At 43.8% G+C, this 27,127-nt stretch overlaps 1 protein-coding gene across 19 annotated transcripts in view; it reads right to left on the bottom strand.

The window, feature by feature from the left end:
* DNAH14 (dynein axonemal heavy chain 14) overlaps positions 1 to 26,727 on the bottom strand; it is a 459,746-nt gene extending 433,019 nt beyond the window's left edge. For 13 of the 19 annotated variants that reach the window (XR_005596106.1, XM_039529958.1, XM_039529963.1 and 10 more), the window contains exons 1-4: positions 26,391 to 26,727; positions 23,036 to 23,203; positions 19,671 to 19,783; positions 9,234 to 9,439 (exon numbers count right to left, since the gene is read on the bottom strand). Coding sequence is in view for 16 of the 19 variants with exons in the window: in XM_039529958.1 (XP_039385892.1) it covers positions 9,234 to 9,439; positions 19,671 to 19,783; positions 23,036 to 23,203; positions 26,391 to 26,393 (490 nt within the window). In the remaining 3 variants the exon portion in view is untranslated. The other 6 variants (XM_039529962.1, XM_039529959.1, XM_039529960.1 and 3 more) reach the window with 6 other exon arrangements.
* Between the last annotated feature and the right edge of the window lie 400 nt (positions 26,728 to 27,127).

Raw genomic sequence — 27,127 nt, 5'->3', positions numbered from 1 at the left:
ATTTTACCTTCAACAGTTTTGAAAAAAGTAAGAGTGTTACTCGTCTTTTTATATTTTGCTCTTGCATTTAAACTTCCGTCACATTTGATTCTACTTGCAGTCAATGAGAGCTGTGACTTTAATAGAATATGAATGGGCCATTAAGGATTAAACTTTTTCACTTTCAGAGAGAAAAAGAACCCAGTACCTACTTCTTTATGGGCCCAATGCAGCAAAGCACTTAAGCATATGCTTAAGTGTATCCCTAATAAACAAAGGCCTTAAACATGTTTAATCAATCAGACTTACACACATTTAAAATAAAACATGTGCTTCTGTGCTTTGTTCAGTTATTGAATCATGGCATGCCATCACCATGGGCCCAATTCTGCAAGTCACTTAGCACCCTCAATTTCCATTTATTTTGCTTACAAAAAAATGTCTGCTATAGTCCCTTGGCTCATCGGCCCTTCCTTTCAGCCTCATTTAAGGACTGGTCCAAAGCCAATTGAACTCCCTGAGAATGGTCTTCCCCCTCCCCCCACTCCAAATGAGCTTTCGCTTAGGGCTTAAGTGCCTGATTTTTCACCCACCAAAGTTAACTGCAAAACTTCTACAGATTTTTATAAAGCTTTTATTCTTTCCAGACGTGATTTTATTTTGTATTTATTTAAAATACATTTGGAGGGAAGAAGGTAGTATTTTTCAGCCTTTAGGTGAGGGTTATAAACTATTTTTATCACTCTCCTCTCAGGAAGTTCACCATAAAATATCTTGTCAACTTGAATACACAGACTTAGAGAAGATTTATTTTACATAGATTAGAATTACACGTGCATGTAATTTTGATATGTAGAGGTAAATTTTTCACCTGGATAAATATATTTTGTACACACTTTGTAGTTGATACTTTGAACTGTAAAAAACATAGGCATCATACCTCTCAGTGTCTTTTCATCAAATAAAGGCAAAAAAAAAAAGTGTGTTGCATATGTCTATTCCACTCAGCTGTGTGCATGCCCAGTGCACCTGGAGCCGGAGAGTTCTGTGTAGCCAGACCTGTTGGGGTGGAACATGCACCCTTGTGCCCCAGGCCAGCCTATAAAGGGCAGAGCCATCCCAACCCTCCTTCAGTACCTTCACAATGGAATCATGATAGAATAGATTCTGAAGCAGAGGAGGAGAAGATTGGATCATGAAACAAACATGTGCATGCATCTCAAGTAACCATTTTCTTCTTCTTCGAGTGTCTGCAAATGTCTATTCCACCTCAGTGACTCCCAAGCAATACGGAATGGTGGTGGGATTTGGGATTCTATTTGAATAAAGACCTTAGGACTGCTTTCCCAAAGTTTGAGTCAGCTCTGGAGGCTATGGTAATAGCACAGTGCTTGAAGAAAGTATGCACCGATGAGCAGGTCACTGCTCTACGGATGTCTTCTGCAGGAAAATCTCTCAAGAAGGTCAAGAAAGTTGCTGGTACCCTTGTGAAATAAGCTGACACTTATGAAGGAGGTAGTGAGTTTGCTATCTCATAATCTGTGGTTATACATGAGGTTATCCAATGAGACCATCTTTGAGCTGAACCCTCCTGTCCTTTCATACTGTCTGTACAGAATATAAATAGACATGGAGATGATCTAAAAGGATTTTGCTCTGTCTATATAGAAAGAGTGGGCATGACAGACATCTTGTGTATGAGGCCATCCTGTGTATGAAGACATCCTTACGTGTATGCAGCTTAGGGGATAAGATAGATAAACGGACAGTCTGGTTAACGTGGATACTGGACACCACCTTTGGAATACATTTTGGATAGAACCGCATGAACACTTAGTCTTTAAAGAATATAGTGTACAGGGGCCTCACCATCAGAGCCTGCAGTTCACTGACTCTCCTTGCAGAAGTAATAGCCACCAAGAAAGAAACTTTTGCTGAAAAGGTGGACGAAAGAGCCTCAAATGGAGGTCCCATTAGAACTAGTAATACCAGATTCAGGTTCCAAGGAGGAACGGTCTGTTTGATGAGGAAATAGATTCTGCTATCCCTTTTAAAAATATAACCACTATAGGGTGAGAGAACATTAGTCTTCATGGGACAGGAGGATGTATAGCTGAGATACTAGATAAATGTACTTTTAGAGCGTTAATAGACAGTTCAAATTCCTTACAATGAAGCAGATAAAATATCCTGTATCTTTTCTGCTGAGGGGAGGAAGCTATGAACTTCTACTCAACCCAAGAAATGTTTCCATTTACACTGGTAAGTATTCCTAGTAAACAGTTTCCTGCTGTTCAAAAGAATCTTCTGAGCAGCTAAACAAACAAAAAAACCACCCCAGTTCTTTGCAGTACAGTACAGCCATTCAGCCTACTAGCATACATATCCTGAGCAATAGGAAAGCATCCATTAGGGAACCCGGACTGTGACCTTGTAAGGAATAAAACTGGTAGCATTTCCTGTTATATCTCATAACACACAGATCTACCTGGGGAGTTCTCCAGATTTGGAAAATGGATCTGGCTACATCGCAACAAAAGGACCACTCATGGCAACTTGCAAATGACCTGTCTAGGTGATCTTCCAGTTCATTCTGCATTCCTGCAAGGTAAGTAGCTTTCATACAGATCAAGTTGGCAATGCAAAAATCCCATAGACGAGTTGCCACTTGGCAGAGCAAGGATGAGTGCGTCCTTCCTTGTCAAGACAGAACACTGCTGCTATGTTGTCTGTGAGAGTGAGGCTTTTTCTCTGGACATGGGATAGGAAAACCTGAACTTCCAGCTGGATAGCTGTCAACTCCCTGACATTTAAGTAAAGAATTAGGTCCTTTGTATACCATAACCCCTGAGACTGAAGAGAACCCAAATGAGCCCCCCAAAACAGGGTAGCTGCATCCTTGAATATTATTCCCAATAATTGAGGGACTAAATGAACTCCTACACAAGTATTGGCAAGGTTTATCTACCAGTCTAAAGAGTCTAAAATGTGAGAGATACATGTTTTCCAATGGGAATGGCTCAGAAAAAATATTGAAGCCAGCCAATTTTGTAGAATCCCGAGATGCAACATGACATACTGGATTGCAGATGTTCAAGAGACCATGCATCCCAGAAACCTCTAAATTCCATGCAGCTGTGATTGGATAAGTCTTGAGATCTAAAACAATGGATCAAATTGTCTGAAACCTTGACTCTGGAAGGAAAGCTCTAGCTGGGGTAGAGTCCAACACTGTCCCTATAAATTCTATCCTCTTAACTGGCGAAAGGATAGATGTTTTCTGAATTGATCAACAGACCCAGTGCCTTGAAAGTTGATTGAATGAGAGTTACACTGGACAATAACTGAATCCTGGAATGGCTTCACACAAAAGTCAGTCATCCAGGCAGAGATAGACTTGGATTCCTAACCACCGCAGGAAGGCAGCTACCACCATCATACATTCTATAAAAATCCGAGGCACTGTTGACAGGCTGAAGGGCAGCACCGTGAACAGGTAATGAGATGACACGAATCTGAAATATTTTCTGTGGCCTTGATAAATCACCACATGGACATAGGTATCCTTTAAGTTGAGGGCGGCATATCAGTCTCCAGGGAGGGGATAACGAAGCCAACATGATCCTGCAAAACTTTATCTTTTTAGATATTGGTTGAGTTGATGTAGGTCTAAAATTGGCCTAAAACCTCCCTGTGCTTTTGGGATTAAAAAATAGAATCCCGTTCCTCTTTGACACTGAGGCATCTCGTCTATGACTCCGACCAGGATGAGAAATTGAACCTCCTGTAGGAGGAGGGCCTTGTGAGAATGGTCCCTGAAAGTGATGGGGAAGGAGAGGGAAGAAACAAACTGAAGGATGCATCCAACTTCCACTGTGCATAAGACCCATTGGTCCAAAGTAATTTGGGACCAAGCACCGAAGAAATAGGATTGTTTGTGAACAAAGAGGGAGAAGACACTGGAATCGTGAAAACTGGTCTGGCATCCTCAATCAAACCATCAAAACAGCTGCTTAGTACCCACAGGGCACTTAGATGGATTAGGAAGAGTCCATCTCTGCCTATAACTCTTACTCTCTTTTCCTCAATAGGTCCTGGCAAGGTGCAAAAGAACAGTACATGAGATGGCTGAGGAGCCTGCAAAGTCAGCCAAAGTGAAGGAAATCTATGTCTGGATAAGCAAAACCATACTCAAGGACCAAGGGCCTCCCCAGGGAGCCCAACAAGGCCAGTGTGGGCATAGCATGGGTGGCCAGTAAGAAACTCAAAGAAGATCTCCCACAAGACCAATGTTAATAAGCATTTCAACAACACAAGCCTGGTCTACACTACGCGTTTAAACCGGTTTTAGGAGCGTAAAACCGATTTAACGCCACAACCGTCCACACTAAGAGGCCCTTTATATCGGTATAAAGGGCTCTTTAAACCGGTTTCTGTACTCCTCCCTAACGAGAGGAGTAGGGCTAATATCGGTATTACCATATCGGATTGGGGTTAGTGTGGCCGCAGATCGACGTATTGGCCTCCGGGCGGTATCCCACAGTGCACCACTGACCGCTCTGGACAGCAATCTGAACTCGGATGCAGTGGCCAGGTAGACAGGAAAAGCCCCGCAAACTTTTGAATATTTCCTGTTTGCCCAGCGTGGAGCTCTGATCAGCACGGGTGGTGATGCAGTTAAAAATCAAAATAAAGAAAGAGCTCCCACATGGACGATGCGGACGTGATCGCTGTAAGGGCAGGCACATCTGTTCTATCAGCGCTCCGTTACAGAAGACGAAATTCAAAATCATTTTTTAAATATTTCCAGACAGATGCCATAGCAGGGACTCAGCGCACTGCTGCGTGACAAGCGTAACGGAAAGCCAAAGAATCAAATGGACGCTCATGGACTGGAGGACTCAAGCTATCCCACAGTTCCTGCAGTCTCTGAAAAGCATTTGCATTCTTGGCTGAGCTCCAAATGCTTCTAGGGTCAAAAAACAGTGTCCGCGGTGGGTCAGGGCATAGCTCGGCAATTTACGCACCCCCCCACCCACCCCCAGAAGTGAAAGGGAAAACAATCCTCTCTTGACTCTTTTACATGTCACCCTATCTTTACTGAATGCTGCAGATAGACGCGATGGTGCAGCACTCAACACCAACATCCTTGCTCCCCCCACGCTATGGCTGGCTGATGGTACAATACGACTGGTACCCGTCCTCGTCATCAGCCTATTGGCACATGGGGCAGTGCAAAGGACTGGTAACCATGCTGACTAGCATCTGTTAGGTCGATCAAGGCGCCTGGTCCTAATTTTTCCTGGTAGATGGTGCAGTATGGCTGATAACCATCGTCGTCATAGCAACAGGGGCTGAGCTCCATCAGCCCCACCCTTCATGTGTAAAGAAAAGATTCAAGTGCCCTGAACTAGCAGAGGGATGCTGGGCTCCTCTCCTACACACTCCTTACTGTCCTGTCTGGACTATCATAGCAGCTGGAGGCTGCCTTCCACTCATATCTCACTAACAAGTCACTGTGTCTTATTCCTGCATTCTTTATTACTTCATCACACAAGTGGGGGGACAATGCTACGGTAGCCCAGGAAGGCTGAGGGAAGAACGGAATCAACAGGTGGGGTTGTTGCAGGAGCACCCAATGTGAATAGAATACAGCTCATAATTTCTGCAGGATCTGACACAGAGCAGCTGTGCTCTCTGGTTCTCTGATACAGTGGTTCTCTAGTACACTTGCCCATATTCTAGGCAGGACTGATTCTATTTTTAGATACCAAAAAGGAGGGATTGACTCAGGGAGTCATTCCCAATTTTGGCTTTTGTGCCCCTGGCTAAGAGCAGCCAGGGCCACTTATGACAGCAGCAAATGGAACAGTGCAAAAGGACTGGTAGCCACGATCATCTTATTACCAATTTATGGATTGGTAGATGGTACAGTATGGCTGATAACCATCTCTGCTGTCATGCAAAAGCAAAAGCATGCTGCTGTGTAGCGCTGCTGAATCGCCTCTGTCAGCGGCATCTAGTACACATACGGTGACAGTCACAAAAGGCAAAACAGGCTCCATGATTGCCATGCTATGGCATCTGCCAGGGCAATCCAGGGAAAAAAGGCGCGAAATGCTTGTCTGCCGTTGCTTTCCCAGAGGAAGGAGTGACTGACGACATTTACCCAGAACCACCCGCGACAATGATTATTGCCCCATCAGGCACTGGGATCTCAACCCGGAAATTCCAAGGGGCGGGGGAGGCTGCGGGAACTATGGGATAGCTACGGAATAGCTACCCACAGTGCAACGCTCCAGAAGTCGATGCTAGCCTCGGACCGTGGACGCACACCACCGATTTAATGTGTTTAGTGTGGCCGCGCGCACTCGATTTTATACAATCTGTTTTACAAAACCGGTTTATGCAAATTCGGAATAGTCCCGTAGTGTAGACGTACCCACAGTAACAAATGTGAACTCCTGAAGCATTCTTAACAGTTTTACCATGAAATCACAGACAGTTCTCTTGGGCATTCCAGTCTGTTTTGTCTCCCAGGCAAGCTGGTCTTAGCAATAGTTGATTGCTATATACCAGAGATCATAAAAGATTCATGTTGCTTCCAGGCCCAAGAGACCAGTCACTTACCCCAGGTCAATTGGTACCTTTGATCTCACACTAAAGACAATGCTTATTGCCAATCCTATACCAAGCTAAGGATTTATTAACTAGGAAAAAGAAATGAGAAAGTTATTTACAGGTTAAAGCAGGCAAACATATAAACACAAATGAGTTACAGTCTATGGTTCCAAAAGGTGAGGGTTATAGTAATCTGTCAGCACTGAATGTCTTTTAGGGCTATCCCAGCTTGACCCTGGGGAATCTGCTTCTGTTTCACAGCTCCAGCTGTCAGAGTCCAAACACCAAAAGAGATAAAAAATGTTCTGTTCACTATCTTTATGTCCTTCTTCCAGAATACAAGCTAATGGGACGAGCCCTTTTGCTCTCAGCCTGTGGAGGGGCAATTAGCAAAGTCTTTGTATTATGATGTCCCACAATGGCCCATTCAGTTTTGGTAGTCCTGCCTGAGGGGCAAGAGACTTTCCCTTCTGATAGGCTGACAGTTTCAGGGCAAACATTTTTACACTTATAAGGTAATATTTAGGTTTTTGCTTTACAGCATGTGATAAAGATATTACAAGTGAGATTAATGCATTCAGCAACTTGCATGCATTTCATAAAGTCTAAATACTAAACATATTGTTTTATGTTCAATACCCATCTTAATCACATTAACACACAGGTAAAACAGACTGGCTGCCAGCAATGAATTTGTCAGTGCCTATCTGAGGCCTAAAACCTTGGCAAGAGCCAGCACCTGGTTTTCCAGCATCACATCCCTCACCTCTCAGACCCTTGGAGGTCACCATAACAGAGGTGACACCAAAGGGGGTCACAGCAAGTAGTAGTTTGGGAACCACTGCTACTGTAATCTGACTCAGAGAAGGACATACAATAGTCTTATGTCACTGGAGAAGTCACGGCACGATGGGCAGATAATGCATCATGCTGTTCTGCTTGCCGCTTAAACAAATAAGGCTTAGCTGACAACAGCATTGGGGGCTGCCTCAAAGTCAGCACAGAACCAAACATCAGTGCTATAGTGAAATGTACAGAGAACTGTGCATGGTGTGACTTTGGTGTCAATGGTTGTATTTGCTTCAGTATCAACCACTAGAGGTGCACCAATCAGGTGTTTGAAACAGTTGGTACCAAGACCAAAAGCTGCAGTGGTGCCAGTCACAAAGTGAGTCAACGTTAGTGCCGAGACTACAGTCAGTGCCAATACAGAGAGTGAAACCAGTACCAATTCTGGTGCTGACCTCAGTACAGATATGCCACTATCATAGTCAATGTGGCTGAATCACAGCAGACTATAGTACTGACAGGCATACGTCTACACCTGCAGCATAAGCCTCAGGTGTAGTCAGTGCCAATAATCCAGGAGCCACAGAGACTTGCTGGATCATAAGTCTGTAAGAGGCCAGACAGTGCCAGAACTGAGATGGTACTAGGGAGTGTCAGGCCAAAGATGATGCTCTAACCTTGGTATGGATAAGAGCCTGGGGAAGGTTTTTAGAAGAATGTCTGTGTTCAGAATCCTTTTTAAGACCCAAAGAGCTCTTTATTGGTTTAGGGTGAGTTTCAGGTGTTGGTTGTTTCTGAGAAGAGTACAGAGATGGGGAGAGCTTCCATTTTCTCATAATAGACACATCCCACTTTCTCATGTTTTTGAGAGCTTGAATGAAGGCACTTTTAGGAGTAGTAGTTTGAGGTCTTACTATATCAGGCAGTACTGAGGCAGAGGATGGTCTCATTGCCTGCTCTATTACGTACTTCCTCAGATGAAGCTCTCTTGACTTCTGAGTCCTCTTTTTAAAAGGCACAATAGATGCCACATCTTTCTGACAAAGTGAACTTCCCCCAACCACAATAAGCAAGAGGTGCAGCTGTCATTGTCAGGGATAGACACCCTGCAAGAGGGGCAGTGTTTAAATCCCAGAGACAGCATAAAGCCAGTGTTTCACCTCTCAGACTAAAAGAGAGCAATTTTGGCAGGGTGGAAAAAAAAATAAAAAGAAACACACACTGAAGTGCTAAAGATGATACTATTACCTATTTACAAAGGAAAAAATCTCTTAAGATGAGAGAAAGAGACCATGACAGAACACAGGGAGCTCTAGCTTATAGTCACAATGAGAAGGAACCAAAGAAGAGTTGGAGCTGCTCCACCCTTCAAACACTTGCCAGGAGGTACAGGACATGTGATCCGCAGAATTCTCTGGCTTGAGTACACTGTGTGCACACCCCCCTAAAGTGGAATACAGATGCACAAGCACTCAGTGAAATAGCACCATTTGTTAATGATTCCAAGATGTGTCACACTCCCAGTAAGCAAGCAAAACTTAATCCAATTCCATTATAACATCTTGTGCAGAGGCAGAATGAACAAACATTAATACTACACTATTTTTACAGGGGACAAGTGATTTATAATCACTGTATTATGCCAAATACTAACAGCACAGTCAGAAATAAATAGTTTAAATTTAAGAGCATGAGTTAGAATGTGATGGTAATTGAAATAGAAGTATTCATGATTTGTGGCCTTCTTGTCACGAATGCACAGAAAGCAATTTTTTCTGATCATCATAAAAATTATCTTAAGTACACCTATACCAATACAAAAAACAAATTTGATTTTCTCTCGCCTTCTTTTTCTGCCATTTTAAGCTTATGTTTATTATACTTTCCTTCACTATCTATGGAAGAAGACGCTGATGTGCCAACAACATGCTGAACTTCTTCATGAACAGGTATCATGGAATGTTTTTTTCCAATGTCACTCTTCAGCTCTAAGGATATCATCGTCTCGCACTGAGCCCTTTCAGGACTCTCTCTCAGTTTTCTTGAGAGTCTAGAATTGAATAAGAAAATTATCTTGTATGAATAATTTGAATATTCAATCAAATAAGAGAAAAGAATAATTGACTAGGAGAAAACATTTATGCAATAGTTCACATTTACAGTTAAGGCACAACTCTTCCTAGCATGAAGTGAAAAGGTAATTCTCTATGAAGGGAATATGCAATTTGGAAAGGAAAAAAAAAAAAACAATCAAGCCTGGTCTACGCCTATAACTTAGATATAGCTGCATCACTCAGGGGTGTGAAAAATTCACTGCCAAGACACACATTTAAGACAAAATAAGCCCCAATGTAGACACATTATTTTGTTGACCTAACTACTGCCTCTCAAGGAAGTGGATTTACTATAGCAATGGAAAAACCCCTTCCATTGCTGTAGTGTCTACACTACAACAGCATCACTACGTGTGTGCCAATGTAGCACTTGTAGTACAGATATACCCTTAGATCTCCTGAAAGAAATTACTGCCCCTCCCGAAAGGAACTTCTAGCAGTGATTAAATCTACAGAACATTCTCATCACTACTTGTATGGGAGGAAGTTTATGATTCGGAAAGACCATACTTCCCTGCAATGGTTCTTTAGATTCAGCAATCTTGAGGGGTAACTTGCCACATAGCTGGAAAAACTGCAATGCTGTGATTTCACAGTTACATACAGGCCTGGAAATAGGCATAATAATGCCAATGCCTTGTACAAATCACCTTGTTGGAAGAGCTTATTGCAAACACTGCCCTAAGCAGGAGACCAAGGAATTAGTTGCTCAAGGGAATGAGTACACTCAAGAAAAGATGGCAGTCGCCTCTCATTCCATAATTTGCAAAAGTGAAAATGTTCCTGGTTCATCCACTGAGATAGTCAGTCAATGTGGGGTTGCAAGAATGGTTTCTACAGCAACAAAAAGCTTCCCAAAGAGGGGACCCTGATATCAGAATAATGTGTGACAAACACAGTCACCCCAGAACAGAATATCCCCTCACAATACAAACAACAAAAGCACTGTAGTAACAGTGAGAAAGCTTGGAGTTTAAGGATAAATATTGTATCGGAGATGGGGAAAATCAGCGGTGATGAGTATAAAAACCTTAGCCAATCTAAGACAGAATTTTTATTGAATAAAATGCTTGCAAGAGCAAGAAAGAGGAAGTTACTCACCTTGAACAGTAACAACGGTTCTTGGAGATATGTGTCCTCCTACAGGTGCTCCACTGTAGGTGTATATGTGCCCCTGTGCCTCTAAATCAGAGTAGCAGTGTCTGTTAAGCCCACATATGCACTCTAATTCACACAAAAGTCAGTCATCCAGGCAGAGATAGACTTGATTCCTAACCTTCTCAGGAAGACAGCTACCACCATCATACATTCTATAAAAATCCGAGGCACTGTTGACAGGCCGAAGGGCAGCACCACATATGCGCTCTAATTTTGGTAGCAGTGTCTGTTGAGCCCACATATGCACTCTCCCTCCTTCGTGGTCTGCCTTGAGGCTATCTAGCACTATGTGGACGAACCCCCTCCTCTCCAAGCTTATTCTCTACCCCAGAGCCCTATGGAGAACTCTGAAGTAGAGGGGAGGAGGGTGGGTTGTGGAGCATCCACAGGGGGACACATCTCAGAGAACTATTGCTACTGCACAAGGTAAGTAACATCCTCTTCTTCGAGTAGTGTCCGTATGTGTGCGCCACTGTAGGTGACTCCCAAGAAGTACCTACCACTGTAGGCTGGGACTTCAAAGTGGAGTCTGTTACTATAGAGAATACTGTGGAGTCGAAGGTGGGGTCGGAGGTCAAATTTCCAGTGATTGCGTAATGTTCTGCGAAAGCATGGGCAGAGGCCCAAGTCATTGCTCTACAGATTACTGAGATAGGGATATCTTTACAAAATGTGAACAAGGTAGAAATTGACCTCATGGTGTGCATATGAACTCTGGATGGAGGCTGTAGGTTGTCCCCTTGATAACAGTGATTAATGCAACAAGAGACCCATTTGGGTAGTCTTTGAGCCATTACCAGAGAGCCTTTGGCTCTTTCTGTGAATGAAAGGAAGAGCATAGGGATTTCCTGAAGTTCTTACTCCTGTCCAAGTAGAAAGCTAGTGTACTTCTAACATCCAGCATATGCAGAATCATTTCCCTGTTGTCACAATGTGGTTGGGGGGCAGGGGAACATAAGGAGATGGATCTATTGACTCATATGCAAAGTGCAGAGAAAGTAGGGAGAAACTTAGGATATGGCCTCAGAGTTACTTGGTCTTTAAAAAAAAAAATACCGTAAATGGTGAGCATGCATCAGGGCTGCTACTTCTCTTATGTGCCTAGCTGAAGTGATGGCAATTAGAAATGCTGTCTTCATGGAGAGGTGTACGAGAGAGCAAGTTGCCATTGACTAGACCTCCCTTTAAGTCCAAGCCCTGAAAACTAGGTTAAAATCCCAGGCTGGAGTAGGTGATCTCACATGCAGGTATTGATTCCCAATGCCCTTAAGGAATCTACACTTCAGTGGGTAAGCAAACACTGAGTATCTGTCTACTTGGCAGTGGAAAGCTGTTTTTGCCACAAGATGTACCTTCAGGGAGTTGAGAGAGAGTTTTGACCTCTTGAGGTCTAAAATGTAGTGTAAAATCAGAGGGAGGGAAGATGAGGTTGGGTCTCTGTGTTTAGAATGACAACAAACTTGGAATCGTTTCCATTTTGTAGGCATGTCGAGTGGTAAACTTTTGGCTGTGTAGCAATACATCTTTCAGCTCGTCGGGGAATTCTGCCTCTAAGCCTTAGAACTAAGAAGGAGCCAAGCCTGGAGGTGGAGGACCCGCAAGTTGGGGTGAAGGATCAGCCCATTGTTTTGAGAGCAGGTGAGGAATGGGCCAAAGAAGAAGGGGAGAGACAGCGCAGTGGTTTGGGCATTGGCCTGCTAAACCTAGGGTTGTGAGTTCAATCCTTGAGGGGGCCATTTGGGGATTGGTCCTGCTTTGAGCAGGGGGTTGGACTAGATGATCTCTTGAGGTCCCTTCCAACCCTAATAATCTATGATTCTATGAGAACCAGAAGGCATACTGCCATCTGTGTCAGGTAAGGGAACCAGACTTGTCTTGGCCAGGAGGGGCAATCAGAATAACTCTCACTTTGTCTCGGTGAATTTTCAACAGGACCTTGGATAAAAGAGGAAACTGGTAAAAGGCGGACAAGAGGTCCCTGTCCCATGGGAGGAGGAGGGTGTCTCCCAGTGAATGTTTCCCCAGGCCAGCCCTGGGGCAGTAACGAGGACATTTCTTGTTCTGGTAAGTAGCAAAGAGCTCCGTAGTCAGGGTTCCCCAAAGGGCAAATCTAAGCATCTCAGAGTTCAGTTCTCATTCGTGATCGTGAGAAAAATTCCGACTGAGACTGTCCGCTGTCACATTCTGCATCCCTTGTAAATAGACAGCTGAGATGAGTACATTGTGATGGATGCACCAATTCCAAAGTTTGAGTGCTTCTGTGCAGAGGGAGGGAGGGAGATCTGGCACCCCCCCTGGCAATTTATGTAAAACAGACAGGTAATATTAAGTCCATCATGACCTTCGTCTGGGTGTTCTTGACAAAAGGCAGAAAGTGTGCACAGACATTCCTGACAGCCATTAGCTCCCAAAGAGAGATATGGAGGGTCACTTCTGTAGGCGGCCATTTGCCCTGAACCTTTTGGTTGTGTAGGTGAGCTCCCCAGCCTGTTAGGGAGGCATCCATTCCAAGATGGTGAGTCTGTGTAATGAGAGGAATGCTCTCGCTTGTACTGCATTGAGATTGGTCCTGATAAATTCCATTCACTGTACCGAGGTTAGTGCACTGCTACAATGGAGAGAACCTTGGAGAATACCCTGGGTGGAACAGTCTGTACCACAGGAATCTCCTGTACAATGGCTGTATTGAGATACGGAAGTAGACATCTTGTAGGTCAAGGGCCAGAAATCAATCTCCTTGCTCTAGAACTGGAGTAATGGCTGCTAGCGTGACCATCTTGAACATCTGCGCCTTCCCATATTTGTTTAATGCCCTTAGAATTAGAATGGACCTCCAACCTCCCTTTGCCTTGGAGAATCAGGAAATAATGGGAGTAAAACACCTTGCTCCTGAGTTGCACCAAGACTGGTTCTGTGGCCCCTAGGCATAACAAATGATATATTTCCTGATGAAGTAGGTTCTCATGACAGGGGTCCCTGAAGAGGGATGGGGAGGAACGGCTGGAAGGCGGGGGGACATATGAATTGAATGGTGTAACTCTTCAAAATAATCTCCAGGCTACATCTGTCAGAGGTGATGTTGTCCCAACTGCTGTGAAAAAGGGCCAAGCAATTTCTGAAGGGGGCGTGATAGGTGTGTAGATGGCAGCTGATGTTGCAAGGTATAATTGTTCGGGCCCTTGACCAGCCCATCAAAAGTGCTTAAGGAGGCAGTTTGAGAGGTCACAGATTGGGGTGCGAACTGATTCTGTTTTTAAGCCCTAGTCCTTTTACGCTGCAGCTCCTAACAGAGCTGAGATGGTGAATATTGAGGAGGCTGTGACCTGTGCTGTGGCTGAGAGGTATATCTTCTCTTCTGTCTCACAGTGCAGATTCCTAGGGAGTATAATGTGCCCCGGGAATCCTTCAGGATGTGGAGAGAAGAATCCGTCTTCTACACAAAGAGTTTGGGCCCTTCAAACTGGAAGCCTTCTGCAGCTCTTTGGGCAACCCAGAAAGGTGTAGCCAAGAAGCCCACCTCAGTACCACTATTATGGAGAGCAGACGGGCCACTGTATCGGCTACATCCAGTGCTGTCTCTAGCATCAGTCTGGCAATTAACTGACCCTCTCTAAGAATGGCCTGAAACTGCTCCTTTTGTGTCTCCAGTAAATGTTCCAGAAACACACTGAGTTTCCCATAATTAATAAAATCATATTTGGCTATGAGCGTGTGGTAATTCACGATTCTAAACTGTAATGTCACCGACAAATATGCACTCCTCCCAAGCCTGATCGTATGGGGTCAACTTTACATGATGTTGCTTGCTTTGTGCATTAACCACACCCACTATGAAGTTGCAGATGTTGAAACAGGAAGTCTGCCTCTTTGGGAGGGATGAAGGGGTTTTTTTTTTTGCTCTCTTGCTGGTTGACGTGATGGAGGCTGGTGTCTGCCGGATTACTTTGGTAAAATCTAGAATCGCTCATTAATTAGGAGGGCAATTCTTGATGAGGAGGTGGTGTGCAGAATATCCACCAACTTGTTATGTTTATCTGCCACTTCCTGTAGGGGAATCTGCAGCTTATCTGCCACCCTCTTAGTAAGATCCAAAAAGTTTTTTAAATCACCACCTAGTGATGTGGCAGGGGGAGGGATTGCAGTCTCATCTAGTGTAGATGAGGGGATGTTTGCTGGAGAGGTAGGTTCCCCTTTGAGCCTTTCCTGTTTTGAAATCTTCCTCCTCCCCTGGCTAATGGATTCTGGACAGCCAGGCTGTAGGAGAGCATCTGGTGGACTCTCTCAGAGAGACACTGGATGGCTGTGATATGTGGGATGTGTACATTGCCCAAGGATCACAATACAGCCATGGGGTGGGCATGGGGTTACACCAAGGGGCCTGTACCACAATCATGGGTTGGCTCGATGGAACTGAGGAGGATCTTTGTACTGACAGTGGGCCACAATGCCCTTCTGCTGGCCACTGTCAAACTTGTCACTGGGTAAGGGTGGCTCTGACTGGGGTATTGGTGGTACACAGCTTGGTGCCAAGAACGATTCTGGGTGCTGGGATGTGCTCGGTACCAGGGCCCCAGTACCAAGTAATGGGAATTGCAGTTCTTCCCCAACCATCAATTCTCCAGAATACCAGAGCTCATGTGGTACCCTGCGCTCACTCGGTACTGCGAAGGAGTATGCATGGTACTTTGTCAGTACTGATGGTTGAGAAGGTGCAGAGCACTCCCTAGATGGGAATTTTGTCATGCCCGGTATCTAAAGTTTTGTCTGACATTCTTTTAGAGATGGTACGGTAATTGTCTTTCCCTGGGTACCAGGACCACAGGTCTCCAGGGTACCAGAGCTCATGTGATACTGTGGACTCACTTAGTACCGCAGAGGAGTATCTATGGTAAGTTGTCAGTACCGATGGTTGAGAAGGTGCAGAGCACTCCCTAGATGGGAGTTTTGTCAAAAGTTCTCTCTGTTCTGCTCTTTTACAGATAGTATGGTACTTGTCGCTCTACTTAGGGGGCAGTACCATTGCCTCAGAGCCAGACTGCCTAAGCCCATAGCAGAGGCCCCCTTCTGAGTACCATGCTTCAGAGCTGCTGGTGCCATCAGTACCGAAGTGGCTGCACCGGGGAAACCCTCTGGCTGGCCAACAACTCGGAGCCCATGTTCTTCCAGTGCCGTCAGTACTGAGGTGACCGCACTGGGGAACCCCTCTAGATGGCCAATGACTCAGAACTCTTTTTACACGCCTTTACAGGGGGAATCTGCCGGGGAGGTTTTCACAATTCTACCCTCTTTGAAGTTAAAGGCTCCGGGGACAATCCAGGGTCAGCATCAGAGTCCCCTGGAGACTGGAGTGCCTTTACTCCCAGACTGCAGTTTTAGCTGTGGCAAGTTCTGTGGGACTCTCCCAGGGACCAGACACAGTGAGAGTGTCTCACCATTACAGGAATCAGCTCCACACAGGTGAGGCACATCTTGGAGTCGGGAATGCCCCTGGGTGGGGGGCATCATCCTCTAGCAGTGAGGGATGCAAAAGAAAACAGTCCTCTAGGAGGGGCATACCCCGCACACCCACAATCTAGTGGGATGACAGAACGGTTCAATAGGACTTTTGTGGTTCAGCTGGCTACCTTTGTAGAACAGCACCCAAGGGACTGAAACCTGCATATCCCATTTAATTTGATGGCTTATACAACAGTCAATTAGAGTACAAAATCTAACCCAGCAGTCCTCGTATTTGGGCATGAGCTAGGGACCGGAGCAAATCTCATGGATGGCATTCCTGAAGAGGCACAAAGAAATATGAACTTTTTAGACTACACAGAAACCCCACAATGCAAAATGAAAAAACCACACATCTTTGCTAGAGAAAATTTGAGGATAGCCTCTGATAAGATGAAAAGGTTCTACATGTAAGATTATATGAGGAATTTTTAAAAAAAGAGAATCTGGTATGCTTTTACAATTCTAGGAAGAAGAAGAGTAGGAGCCCTAAGCTGAATAAATCTTCAGAGGGATCCACTACAGAACTCATCTAAATAAGTAAAGTGATGCATAGGATACAGTTGTTTCCCAGGACTATACCCAAAGTTACCCACAAGGACCATTTAAGGAGGTATCAGAAGGACAATATTTCAGTGTGGTGGCCACAAAACTGAGAATTTAGCTGTGGATATTGAGACTGGGAAAGTTGCGGCAGTAATGATTTCCCATTAGAACAAAATGGGCAGAGTCTGTCTCAACCAGCATATTCCACAGAAACAACAGACACTTTAAACAGGCACATTGTATGTGGCCTCTCCCAATTGCATGAAGGCAGCCCAAAAAAAAAAAAAATCAGTGGAAGTAAAACATTTTGGGTTGGTGATATGAAAACTTTCTGACAGACATAAATATGTAAGTATCATGAGTTTATTGTAAGACATGAGTGAAAGTTTGTAACATGTCACAAAAACCTATAACAAAATGCTGATGGGAAAAGGTATGAAATTGAATTAGTCTAAACAAAAAAGGACTTGTTGATATAATTCAAGGACTACGTTAAAAATCACACTTGTTAAAAATAGATGATGTGGAGCTGGAAGTTAATGAGCCAAAATTGGTGTGTCAGATGTTAGGCCTAACTGGTAAACAAAATAATGAGGGAATGGGCTACTCCTCTCATCACTCCCTTTTTGGGTCCTTAAAAAAAGACTTTGGGGAGCAAATAAGGAAGAGCACTTGAAACAACAGATGATGACTAGTGGCGTGAGCTTCGGTATCACCATCACCTGGATCACCTTCATCATCCTGATCCTGAGAAATGCCTGATGAGACAGGGCCAGTGAGAGGAAGCCAGATGACAATGACACCCATAGCAGCTCTAGCTGAATCCCAAGCAACTTGGGAAAACAGTTACTACCTGTTTAATACCATCTAACAGATTGTCAAACATGGAGACTGTATCTTATAAGACTGAATTTAGCAACACCACCTTCAGCCCATCCCAGCTAACATCTTCTCTTTTCCACAAAAGAACAGTTATTGCCATCTTTAATCCCATCTAAGAGATTATCAAACAAGGAGGTTTTTCCTTTAAACACTCTCGAGCTAAAGGGAATGAGAAGAAAGGATGTTATTAAAATGAATGACTTAAATACTTTACATTTCAAATGCTTTGACTGTTTTTTCTTCTTTTCTGTATCTTTAATAAAAGGTTAAAAGGATTTTTAACAGCATGTTTGCCATGGTGCTAAGTAAGATGAGGTCTTTGTATACTAAACCCCAAACCTTGTTTAAAACTGTTTAATGTTGGAGAGTGACTAGGCCGAAGGTGCTAATATATCCCACATATTGCATCTCACTTATTATAACAGACCTCACGACCCAAAACAAAGGCACACATGAAGTGGCTCAAGATTTAAAACTATGTGGTCAGAGGGTTTTTGCTGGGTATTGTTTGGTGGAGATGGGGGGGGGGACGCAAGGGGAGAAGAAACATCAGAGAAACAGAAAAGGCAACAAGGAAGCTCCAGACAGAGTGTAAACAAGCACTGTGATTGTGATCCTTAGAAAAAGCCTAGAGTGTGCTTCTGTGTACTTTATGTCTGACTGAAAGGGGCTTTGAGCTATGAGCAAAAACACCTGTCTCCTGTTCGATTCCTCCTTTGTTCTCGGAAACAGGACTTTATATATTCTTCATAAACAAACGGGGTCACATCAAAGATGTAACTGATCATCAGTTTCTCCTCCTAGCGGAAACAACCTGCAGAGTCCCACACACTGGCCAACCACTTCAGTCAAAAGCTAACAATAGACACGTCTCAGCATAAATCACAATATCCTGACAGCTACTCTAAAATTACTAGCTGCCAATGAATTCAATTTCCTGTTATAGCAGCTGAAGATTGCCAGGGTTCATGGAAGCTCTGACTACAGCTCCTTTTTCCCAACCCATGGCCCTTGCACTGTCCCACAAAAAGGGATGCTGTAGGACCTGCTCTATATCATCAGATCAGCCTATACTTCAAATGAGCCGACAAAGCCTGGCTATGTCAATTTGCACCAACATTACGGGGACACACACACACACACACACACACACACACACACAAAAACACCCTACCCTAATGAAGCGCAGAATCTGGGAAATTTCAGTATATCTACATGTGGATCCCCAAACCCCCCAGAAACACAAGTGCTAAATAATTGTTGCTACTGATATAAATATTCTTCTGCACACCAGCATAAATGTAAAGATGTTTTTAAGAGCGGTGTGAAAAATGTTTTCCTACCCTTTTGTGTGAAATTGGAAATAATACAGCAGTAAACAGCAAGCTCATTGTATCAGGAGCAAATCATTTTAACCATAAACATAAGCAAGTCATCATATGCAAAAACAAACATAACAAAAATAAATCTCAGCCCAGGCTTTAAACAGTCCTCAGAATTGGGTGAAGGACTGCCTTCTCACAAGGTATGTCTAAGAGACCTGCAATAAGAGATCTGCGGCACGGGTGTGGCTGGCCTGGGTCAGCTGACTTTGACTCGTGGAGCTAAGAAATTGCAGTGTAAGCTTTTGGACAAGGGATGAGTCTCGAAGCCTGGGCTCCAGCCCGAGCCTGAACATCTATACTGCTAATTTTAGCCCCACAGCCCGAGCCATCTGACCCAGGCTCTGAGACTCTCTGGCACAGGTTTTTTTTGCAGCGTAGACATGTCCACAGGCATTCTTCTTTCTCTGCTTCCCCAGATAGTCTTTGGGTCAGATTGCAATCTTTTACACTAGTGTATATCCAGAATAACTTTGCTGACTTCAGTGGAGTTTCTTTGGATTTACATCACTGTAAATGACATATACTGGTCCTTTATAGTAGAGTTGGGCCTGAGCTGTGAAGCTTATATCTGGATAGTAGAAGTACACACTTACCAAATCTAAAGGCTCTCTCTCAGATTCTGGAGTTCTACTGGGGGTCATCTCAGCTTTAAATTCAAAACAGGAAGTACAGAATGAAAAAAATATAAAATTTTACATACACATATTCAAAGCCCATCTTTCCTTCCTTTACTGTTGTTTTGTGTTTCCTTTCTGTTCCTGTTCTGTAAACTGCTGTACGGAGTGCAGTAGGATACTTCTCTACTGAAGAAGGCTGAGGAAGAAAAGAAAGTAGAAATACATTAATTTTAATACATATTGAATCGATGCTCAAATAATATTTCTTAAGTCAACTGAGGAAACAACTGAAGAGCTGATTTTCAAAAGTACTAATTGATAGCGTAACTCTGCTTCCACTGAAAACTTTTTCGAAGGTAAGATTAAAAGGCGTTTAAGTGTATGAAAACTTTTGTAAAGAATATTCCAGTGAATGATTGAATTAAATCATAAATAGATTTATACAAAACATTCAAATACGTTTATTAATAACACTTATGTTCCCTTATTTTCATACAGAACATAAAGGTTTTCTTTCCCTTCTCTTTTCCATCCTCCAAAGACAGGAATAAATGACTTTGAACTTACCACTGAGAACAAAATATTTTGCAAAGAAATCTGGCTAACAGGCAACCCAGTGAAATCATTAAAATCAAAGAGTTGCACAGAGAGTAAAGTCAGGACAAAATATGGCCCTATGATTCAAATATCATATAGTAGAACCTCGCTGCCTCACACTAATGGCTAGGGGATCCAATGTGAATGAGTGGAATTTATAAATTACTGTGTAAGTGAACAAAGACAAAAGGGGACAGAATAATTCAAAATAAAATGTAATTTGTTTGACAAATGCAGTTCTTTTCATTATTTCTCATCATTTTTCAGAGCACAGCATTAAAACATATTGTAGAATATTGTGCAAAACTAATTATTAAACAATGTAAATCTCTCCAAAGCATTCTGTTCAGTTTCAGTTCCACTGGTGGGATCCCAGGCACAGGGCCAGCTGTTGGGACACTGGTAACAGCAGAGTCCAGGGTGTGGCAGCAGTGGGGACCCCCAGCTGCTGGGACCCCTGGGTGTGGGGACAGCCACTGGGACCCCAGCAGCAGCAGCGCCATGAACACGGCAGCAGCGGGAATCCCCTGCGGGGGGTCAGCAGCAAAGCTCCCTATGTGGCCCCCTCAAGGACTGAACTCTCAACCCTGGGTTTAGCAGTCCAATGCACAAACCATTGAGCTATCCCTCCCCCCAAACCAGCTCCCCTGAGTCCCAGTCCAGTGCCCTAGCCACTAGACCACACAGCCAAAAGGGTTTTGATATTAGAAAAAACAGAATCATAGAAGATAAGGGTTGGAAGAGACCTCAGGAGGTCATCTGGTCCAACTCCCTGCTCAAAACAGGACCAACCCCACCTATATCATCCTAGCCAGGGCTTTGCCAAACCAGGCCTTAAAAACCTCTAAAGGATGGAGATTCCACCACCTCCCTAGGTAATTCTACTTGGATAAATTACATATACAAATAAATACAAATGATTTGCACAAAAAATGCTAATATATTTTCCCTCATCCCGTTTGTTTTAATCGCTTATGGTTTATGACATTCTTGAACATATAGTAAGGTAGGGTTACCATATTTGAACTTTTAAAAAAAAGGGACACACTATTGGGGGGGTAGCCCCACCCCCTATCCACTCCCTCCCATTTCCCACCCCCTGACTGCCCCCCACAGAACCTCCAACCCATCCAAACCCCCGTGCTCCTTGTCCCCTGATCGCCCCCTCCGGGACCCCTGCCCCTAACTGCCCCATCCCCTATCTAAGCCTCTGTCTCCCTGTCCCTGACTGTCTCGACCCCTCTCCACACCCCTGCCCCTGACAGGCCCCCCCCCCGAACCCCCGACCCATCCAACCCCCCCCGCTCCCTGTCCCTTGACTGCCCCCCAGGACCCACGACCCCTTCTCCAACCCCCTTACCATGCCGCTCAGACCAGTGTGTCTGGCTCCACATAGAGACAGACATGCTACCACATCCCACTCCGTGGAGCGCACAGCACCGCCCCCCTCCCACAGCGCTGCCAGCGTGGTGTGCTGAGGCTGCGGGTGAGGGGCTCTGGGCTGCTGGAGGCCCCGATGCGAGTGACTCAATCCGGACCGGCCTCTCTGTCAGCCGTGCTGCACTCTGCATTGAGAGGGAAATCCCGGACCTTTTTAGATTTTTACAAAGTTCTCCCAGATGGCTATTTAAAACTCAAAAATCTGGACATGTCTGTGATACTTAGGGTTACCATGTGTCTGGATTAAGGTAAGGACTATTTATGGCAGTGGTTCTCAAACTTTCCAGACTACTGTGCCCCTTTCAAGAGTCTAACTTGTCTTGCATACCCTAAGTTTCATCTTACTTAACAACTACTTGCTTATAAAATCAAAGAAAAATACAGAAGTGTCACAGCACACTATTACTCAAAAATTGCTTATATGGTAAAAATTAGAAAGTAATTTTAAAATAAATCAATTGGAATATAAAGATTGTACTTAGAGCAATGTAAACAAATCATTGTATATGTAATTTTAGTTTGTACTGACTTCGCTAGTGTTTTTTATGTATCCTGTTGTAAAACTAGGCAACTATCTAGATAAACTGATGTACTCCCTGGAAGGCCTCTGAATACCCCCAAAGGTACATGGAACCCTGGTTGAGAACCCCTGGGACAGAAGTGGGCTAGTAAAAACCTATACATCTGTTGCAAAGCCTCTGGGGTTCAGGGGAAGAACAAGGCCAAACCAGCCCACACACAGCTAGTTCTCATCTCTATTGCAGTGCTACGGTTAGGCCTAGCAACAGTTAAGAAGTCAGGTTTCTTGGCAGAGGTGCCCTTTTCACCATGCCAATTAATCCAACAAAACATAACCTAGAAAGTAATAGACACAAACCTGAGACTACAGAAAAGTTTCTTGCCCAAACAGCTGAGATGAGTATTCATCTGTTCTGGATTTTTAAGAGAAAAAAAAAATCTTTTGCTTTCTGGAATGTGACAATTCTGCTTCAGAGCCTAGGTAGAGAGATTTTTGTTGGTCTTGTTCTCTTACAGGCCAAATAAATATAGCATTCCAGGAAGGAAAGAGACTTTGTTGTTAACCATAACCCAGAACACATGATGTCTCTCTTTGCAATGGAAAAGCCAAGACTTTTTTTCCTTTTCACTTAAAAAACAAAACAAAAAAAACCCACCACTATCCCGCTGCACACACACCCACTCACCAGGGTTGAATTTAGCCCTGTATGATGGTGTGTAACTACCACTTATATGCTGTCTTAGCTAACAGCTAATTCTACTTAACATTCTACTTAAAATTAAGTGTAAATATCCTTAAGTCAGTCCTTTAATGTAATGTGATTATAGTTAATACAATATTAACATCATAAGCATTTATCCCATTTTAAAAAGGAAAACACTGATCTCTCACCAGTGAGCTGCTGTTTTCCTCAATGTTGACAGCTTGTTCATGCATAATATACCTTCCTTCAACCATATGTGGTATTTCTGTATTCTCTGGTCCCAACTGGAGACGAGACACCAGTTTTGTTTTGGGCAAGGTGCTCTGCTCATCCATCTGGGTTAGGTATCTTTGGTCCTAAGGATGAAAAACAGTTACCAGATGTGAATCACCAAACTGTGATTATGCCTCTATTATGGTACCATAATGAGTTGTCCTATTACATATACAAGGAATGCATATATTATCTGAGTCCAGGGCTTAAAATTAGAAGTCAATCATAAGGTTTTGCATTTATTTATTAAGGAGTTGGAACTGATAGTCCACTTTCAAAACGGCAACATAAAAACAGTTTTGAGTGGTTTTCAGGCCTTTTACTGAAAGATGTATATACTTTGCCTGTAAGAAATATGAAGCAATTAAACTGTTTTCTACTATGTTAGTCATTTCTCTAAGACAAAAGAGCACACATTTAATCCACTAATAATCATTTGGTAGCAGTAAGATTAGAATAAAAATTATTGCAGAAATATGTAAGGGAAAAATATCAGTTCTATGATAAAATGTATAAATAATAGCCACATTTTGTATACATCATGAGCATCATATGCATTGCTTCAAGGTTGAGTCTGAAAACATTTTTTACTAAATCCAGCCCTAAATAACAAGCCTAAATTTCTTCAGACAAACAAATCAACCATTCTCCTTTTTAAACCATAAAAACAAATACTGTAAATTAAGCCATTAAACTCAGGTACATAATAGCACAAATCCCTTTCATTTTGGAGTAACAGCAAGTCTCCCTTAAATTGTCTAACTTCATACTAGAGTACAGCCACTTCTCTACATTTCACAGACAAGCCTCTCCTCTACTTCTCCCCACCTCAAATACCTCAAAACTACAGCCCCATAAATACAGTCTCTGCAGGAACAATGACAATATATGATCTGGGGAGGCTGTTCAGGGTCTCACCTCCCACTAATTTCACAGGGAGTTGTGGGATTAACACCTAGAAAACTGAGATTAGAATTTGGCCCAATATGGCTAGCACACTGCATAGATCCAGGCTGCAAATTCTATGCATCATGCTGTGTTAAGACCTACATACCAAAAGGTCAGTGAAAAGCAGATTTTTCTTCCTCAACCAATCTGACATTTTTTTACACCAGAGAAAGATACATAATCAGAGGAAAAACGTCTCATACTATGTGCAGTTCCTTCATCTTCAGCATTGGTCTACACTGCAAACTTACATCAGCTGGCGTACACAGCACTATGTCAGTAGAAGGGCTTCTCCCATCAACATAGCTACTGCCTCTCAAGGCAGGCAGTGTATTTATGGAAGCACTACAGCAGTGCACCTACGCCACTGCAGCATTTTAAGTGTAGACAAGTCCTCAGATGTCAGTCATTTACAGTGCCTCTTTAAAGGATTAAAATGCTATGCATTGGTGATAGGTAAGACTATGCAGTTGGTCAGAGATTCAGTGATTTTATGTGATCTCCACAACTTCATCCCTGCAGCACTAGGGCTCCAGCTTCAATAAATCCATAAGTTATTGTTTGTTTATTGTTAAGCTATGTTTAGATGGCTCTATTACCAGTCCTATGAACCATCCAGGGCCACTTGTTTCATTTTACACATAAGAGGCATTTCTCTAATTTGGGGATTTTATACACTGCGTTTCCTGTAACACAACCAAACAACTATATTGTGCATGAAAAAATAATGACCTCTATACATTCTGTATTTGAAAGGCTAGGAGGCAGGCACATAAGAAGTGCAAGGGATCCTCCTGCTAATCAACAGGAGTGAGCTACATTCAGACAGCGTGGTCATTTTAGGTATAACCTTTAAGTTTAGAACCATCTCAAAAAACAGTTCCCAGTTCCAATTCTTTCTGTGGGAATGTACAGAACACCAGTCACCTATAATAATATAAAGACAGAATATATGGTCGCAATTTAGCAGAGCACTTCAGAACATGCTTAAGTCTTTGCTAAATATTTTCTTTCACAAAGTTCTAGCCTATGAGCATTCGGTAATGTGAGTATCTCCTTAAAATGATAGTAAAATTATTCACCAGTAGGTAAGCATCAGGTCAATACTAAGTGAACAGATGACGGTCAAGTACTCATCTAGAGAAAATGCTCCTTCAGGAGAGCAAAATTCAACCTACTTCCTAACATTCTGAAGGGATTAGTCTGTGAATTGTTTCCACTCAAAGAAAAAAGACTTTTGTGAATGCATGGATTTGTCAACACACAGACTTGCACCATTTTAGATAAACCAACACAAATTTTATGTTGACATGCTTAGGCCCTAACTCTCCAAACTCAGACTTATATCAATTTAGTTAGAGAAGCAAGCTAAACAAACTTCAACCAACTTTAAATAGCTATAGGAGTGTTCACAAACTTACAACAATTTCACAAAGTTCCTTTAAGAATTATTACTGTATGAAGATCAGGCCAGTGTCTAGGGTACATCTGGATGATGGGTGGCTAAAATTCTGTTTGAGCAATTACAAGGCATCTACAGTTTTTGATGAATTGTAAAGGACCATTAACTTGTAAAAGGTGCTTTATAGCCACAATAAATAATCACTACTTTGAAAAAGGCTTGGCCACCACTGTTTTAAAGGAGCCCAGTCTCCATCTCCCCCACCCATCCCCCTTTTACAGGCCCTAAGTAAGCTACTTTGGACTTCCAGGTTAACTGAACAAAGTCAAGAGTTGACCCAAGTTGACTCACTGACTGTCTTGAAGGAAAGTCTCCTCTAGATTAACAAATTACAATTCTAAAATGCCAGCGCTTTCCGGGCGGGTTTCCGGGACTGCGCAGAGCGACGCCACGTTTACCCTGCCCCTGACAATTGACGCCAGCGAGCTAGCCAGGCTCACACACGAGCGGCGACAGTCCGTGTCCCTCAAGCTTCAGCGGGCTCGCGCTCTTCTGCAACTGCCTCCCTGCCGGGCCCCGCGTACCCGCGACGGACGGGGGGACCCCACCAGGACAGGCAGCGCAGACCGTCTTCGGCAGTCCCAGCCACACGGAGGCTCGCCCCGGCCCCGCCATTTCTGCGGCGTTTCCCCGCTCTCTTCTGTGACCTTTCCCGAGACCTGCTCCCTGCCTGGTATTCCCGCTGCGCCCCACGCCGGGAGAGAGAAGCTCGCCCAGCTCCCCGAACCCCTGACTACGAAACTTTCTCCCCGCAAACACCTGCCCTTGGTCCCCACCCCCGATGGAGGGTCTCCGTTCCCTGCGCCTCCCCTCACCCAACTGGAGAGAGGCTCCTCCCTGCCCCGGCCTGACGAGCTCACCATGTTCCCCTCAGGGCGGCAGGTGGGTCCGTTATCCCAACGAACGCCCGGCCCACGCGCAATCGCCTCGGTCAGGCGCGTGCGAATGAGTCCCCGTTGCAGAGTCGCACTCCGGCCGCCAGGGGCCAGTGTGGCGGCGCATAGGCTAAGCCTAAAAAGCGCTGGGGCCGGAGGCGTTCACTGCGCCCACCATACCGGCTCCTCCCACTCCTACTATCCCGTCTTCCAGCCGCTGGGCGCACTGCCTCCTAGGCCTTCCACCACCCCACTCAGGGAACCTGATGCCACGTTTTCTGCCTATAAACCAGTTTCCAATCCATCATAGTGCTTAACTCCCACTCTTTGACTACTTCCTTTCCTTGAGAGCTCCAGATTAGACTGTAAACTCCTTGTAGCAGTTAGTTTTCTCCTAAGTGTACGCAGCACCTGGCACCACAGGGCTCTCAATGAGGACTTTGGCACATCTGAAATACAAATAATTACTAAGATTTTCAAAAGTCTCATGATTTCTGGGGTGCACTTTGAGACATGGTAAGGGAACAATGTTCAGAAGTTTAGTGCTCCCAGGATTTTATTAAAAATCAGACCTCTTTAAGACACATCAAATTGGACACTGGAAAATCAATAATCACTTTTGAAAATCTTGGACAACACTGTGAAGTGAGAAACTTTCTCAAAGGATTTTTATAAGTCAAATCATGTAAACCTGTATTCCTTCATCTACTATTGTACTGACA

This window comes from Mauremys reevesii, linkage group 3, assembly GCF_016161935.1.
Source record: "Mauremys reevesii isolate NIE-2019 linkage group 3, ASM1616193v1, whole genome shotgun sequence".
NCBI lineage: Eukaryota > Metazoa > Chordata > Testudines > Geoemydidae > Mauremys > Mauremys reevesii.
The sequence above is the reverse complement of the archived record's forward strand: the minus strand, read 5'-3'. Positions and strand labels throughout refer to the sequence as shown.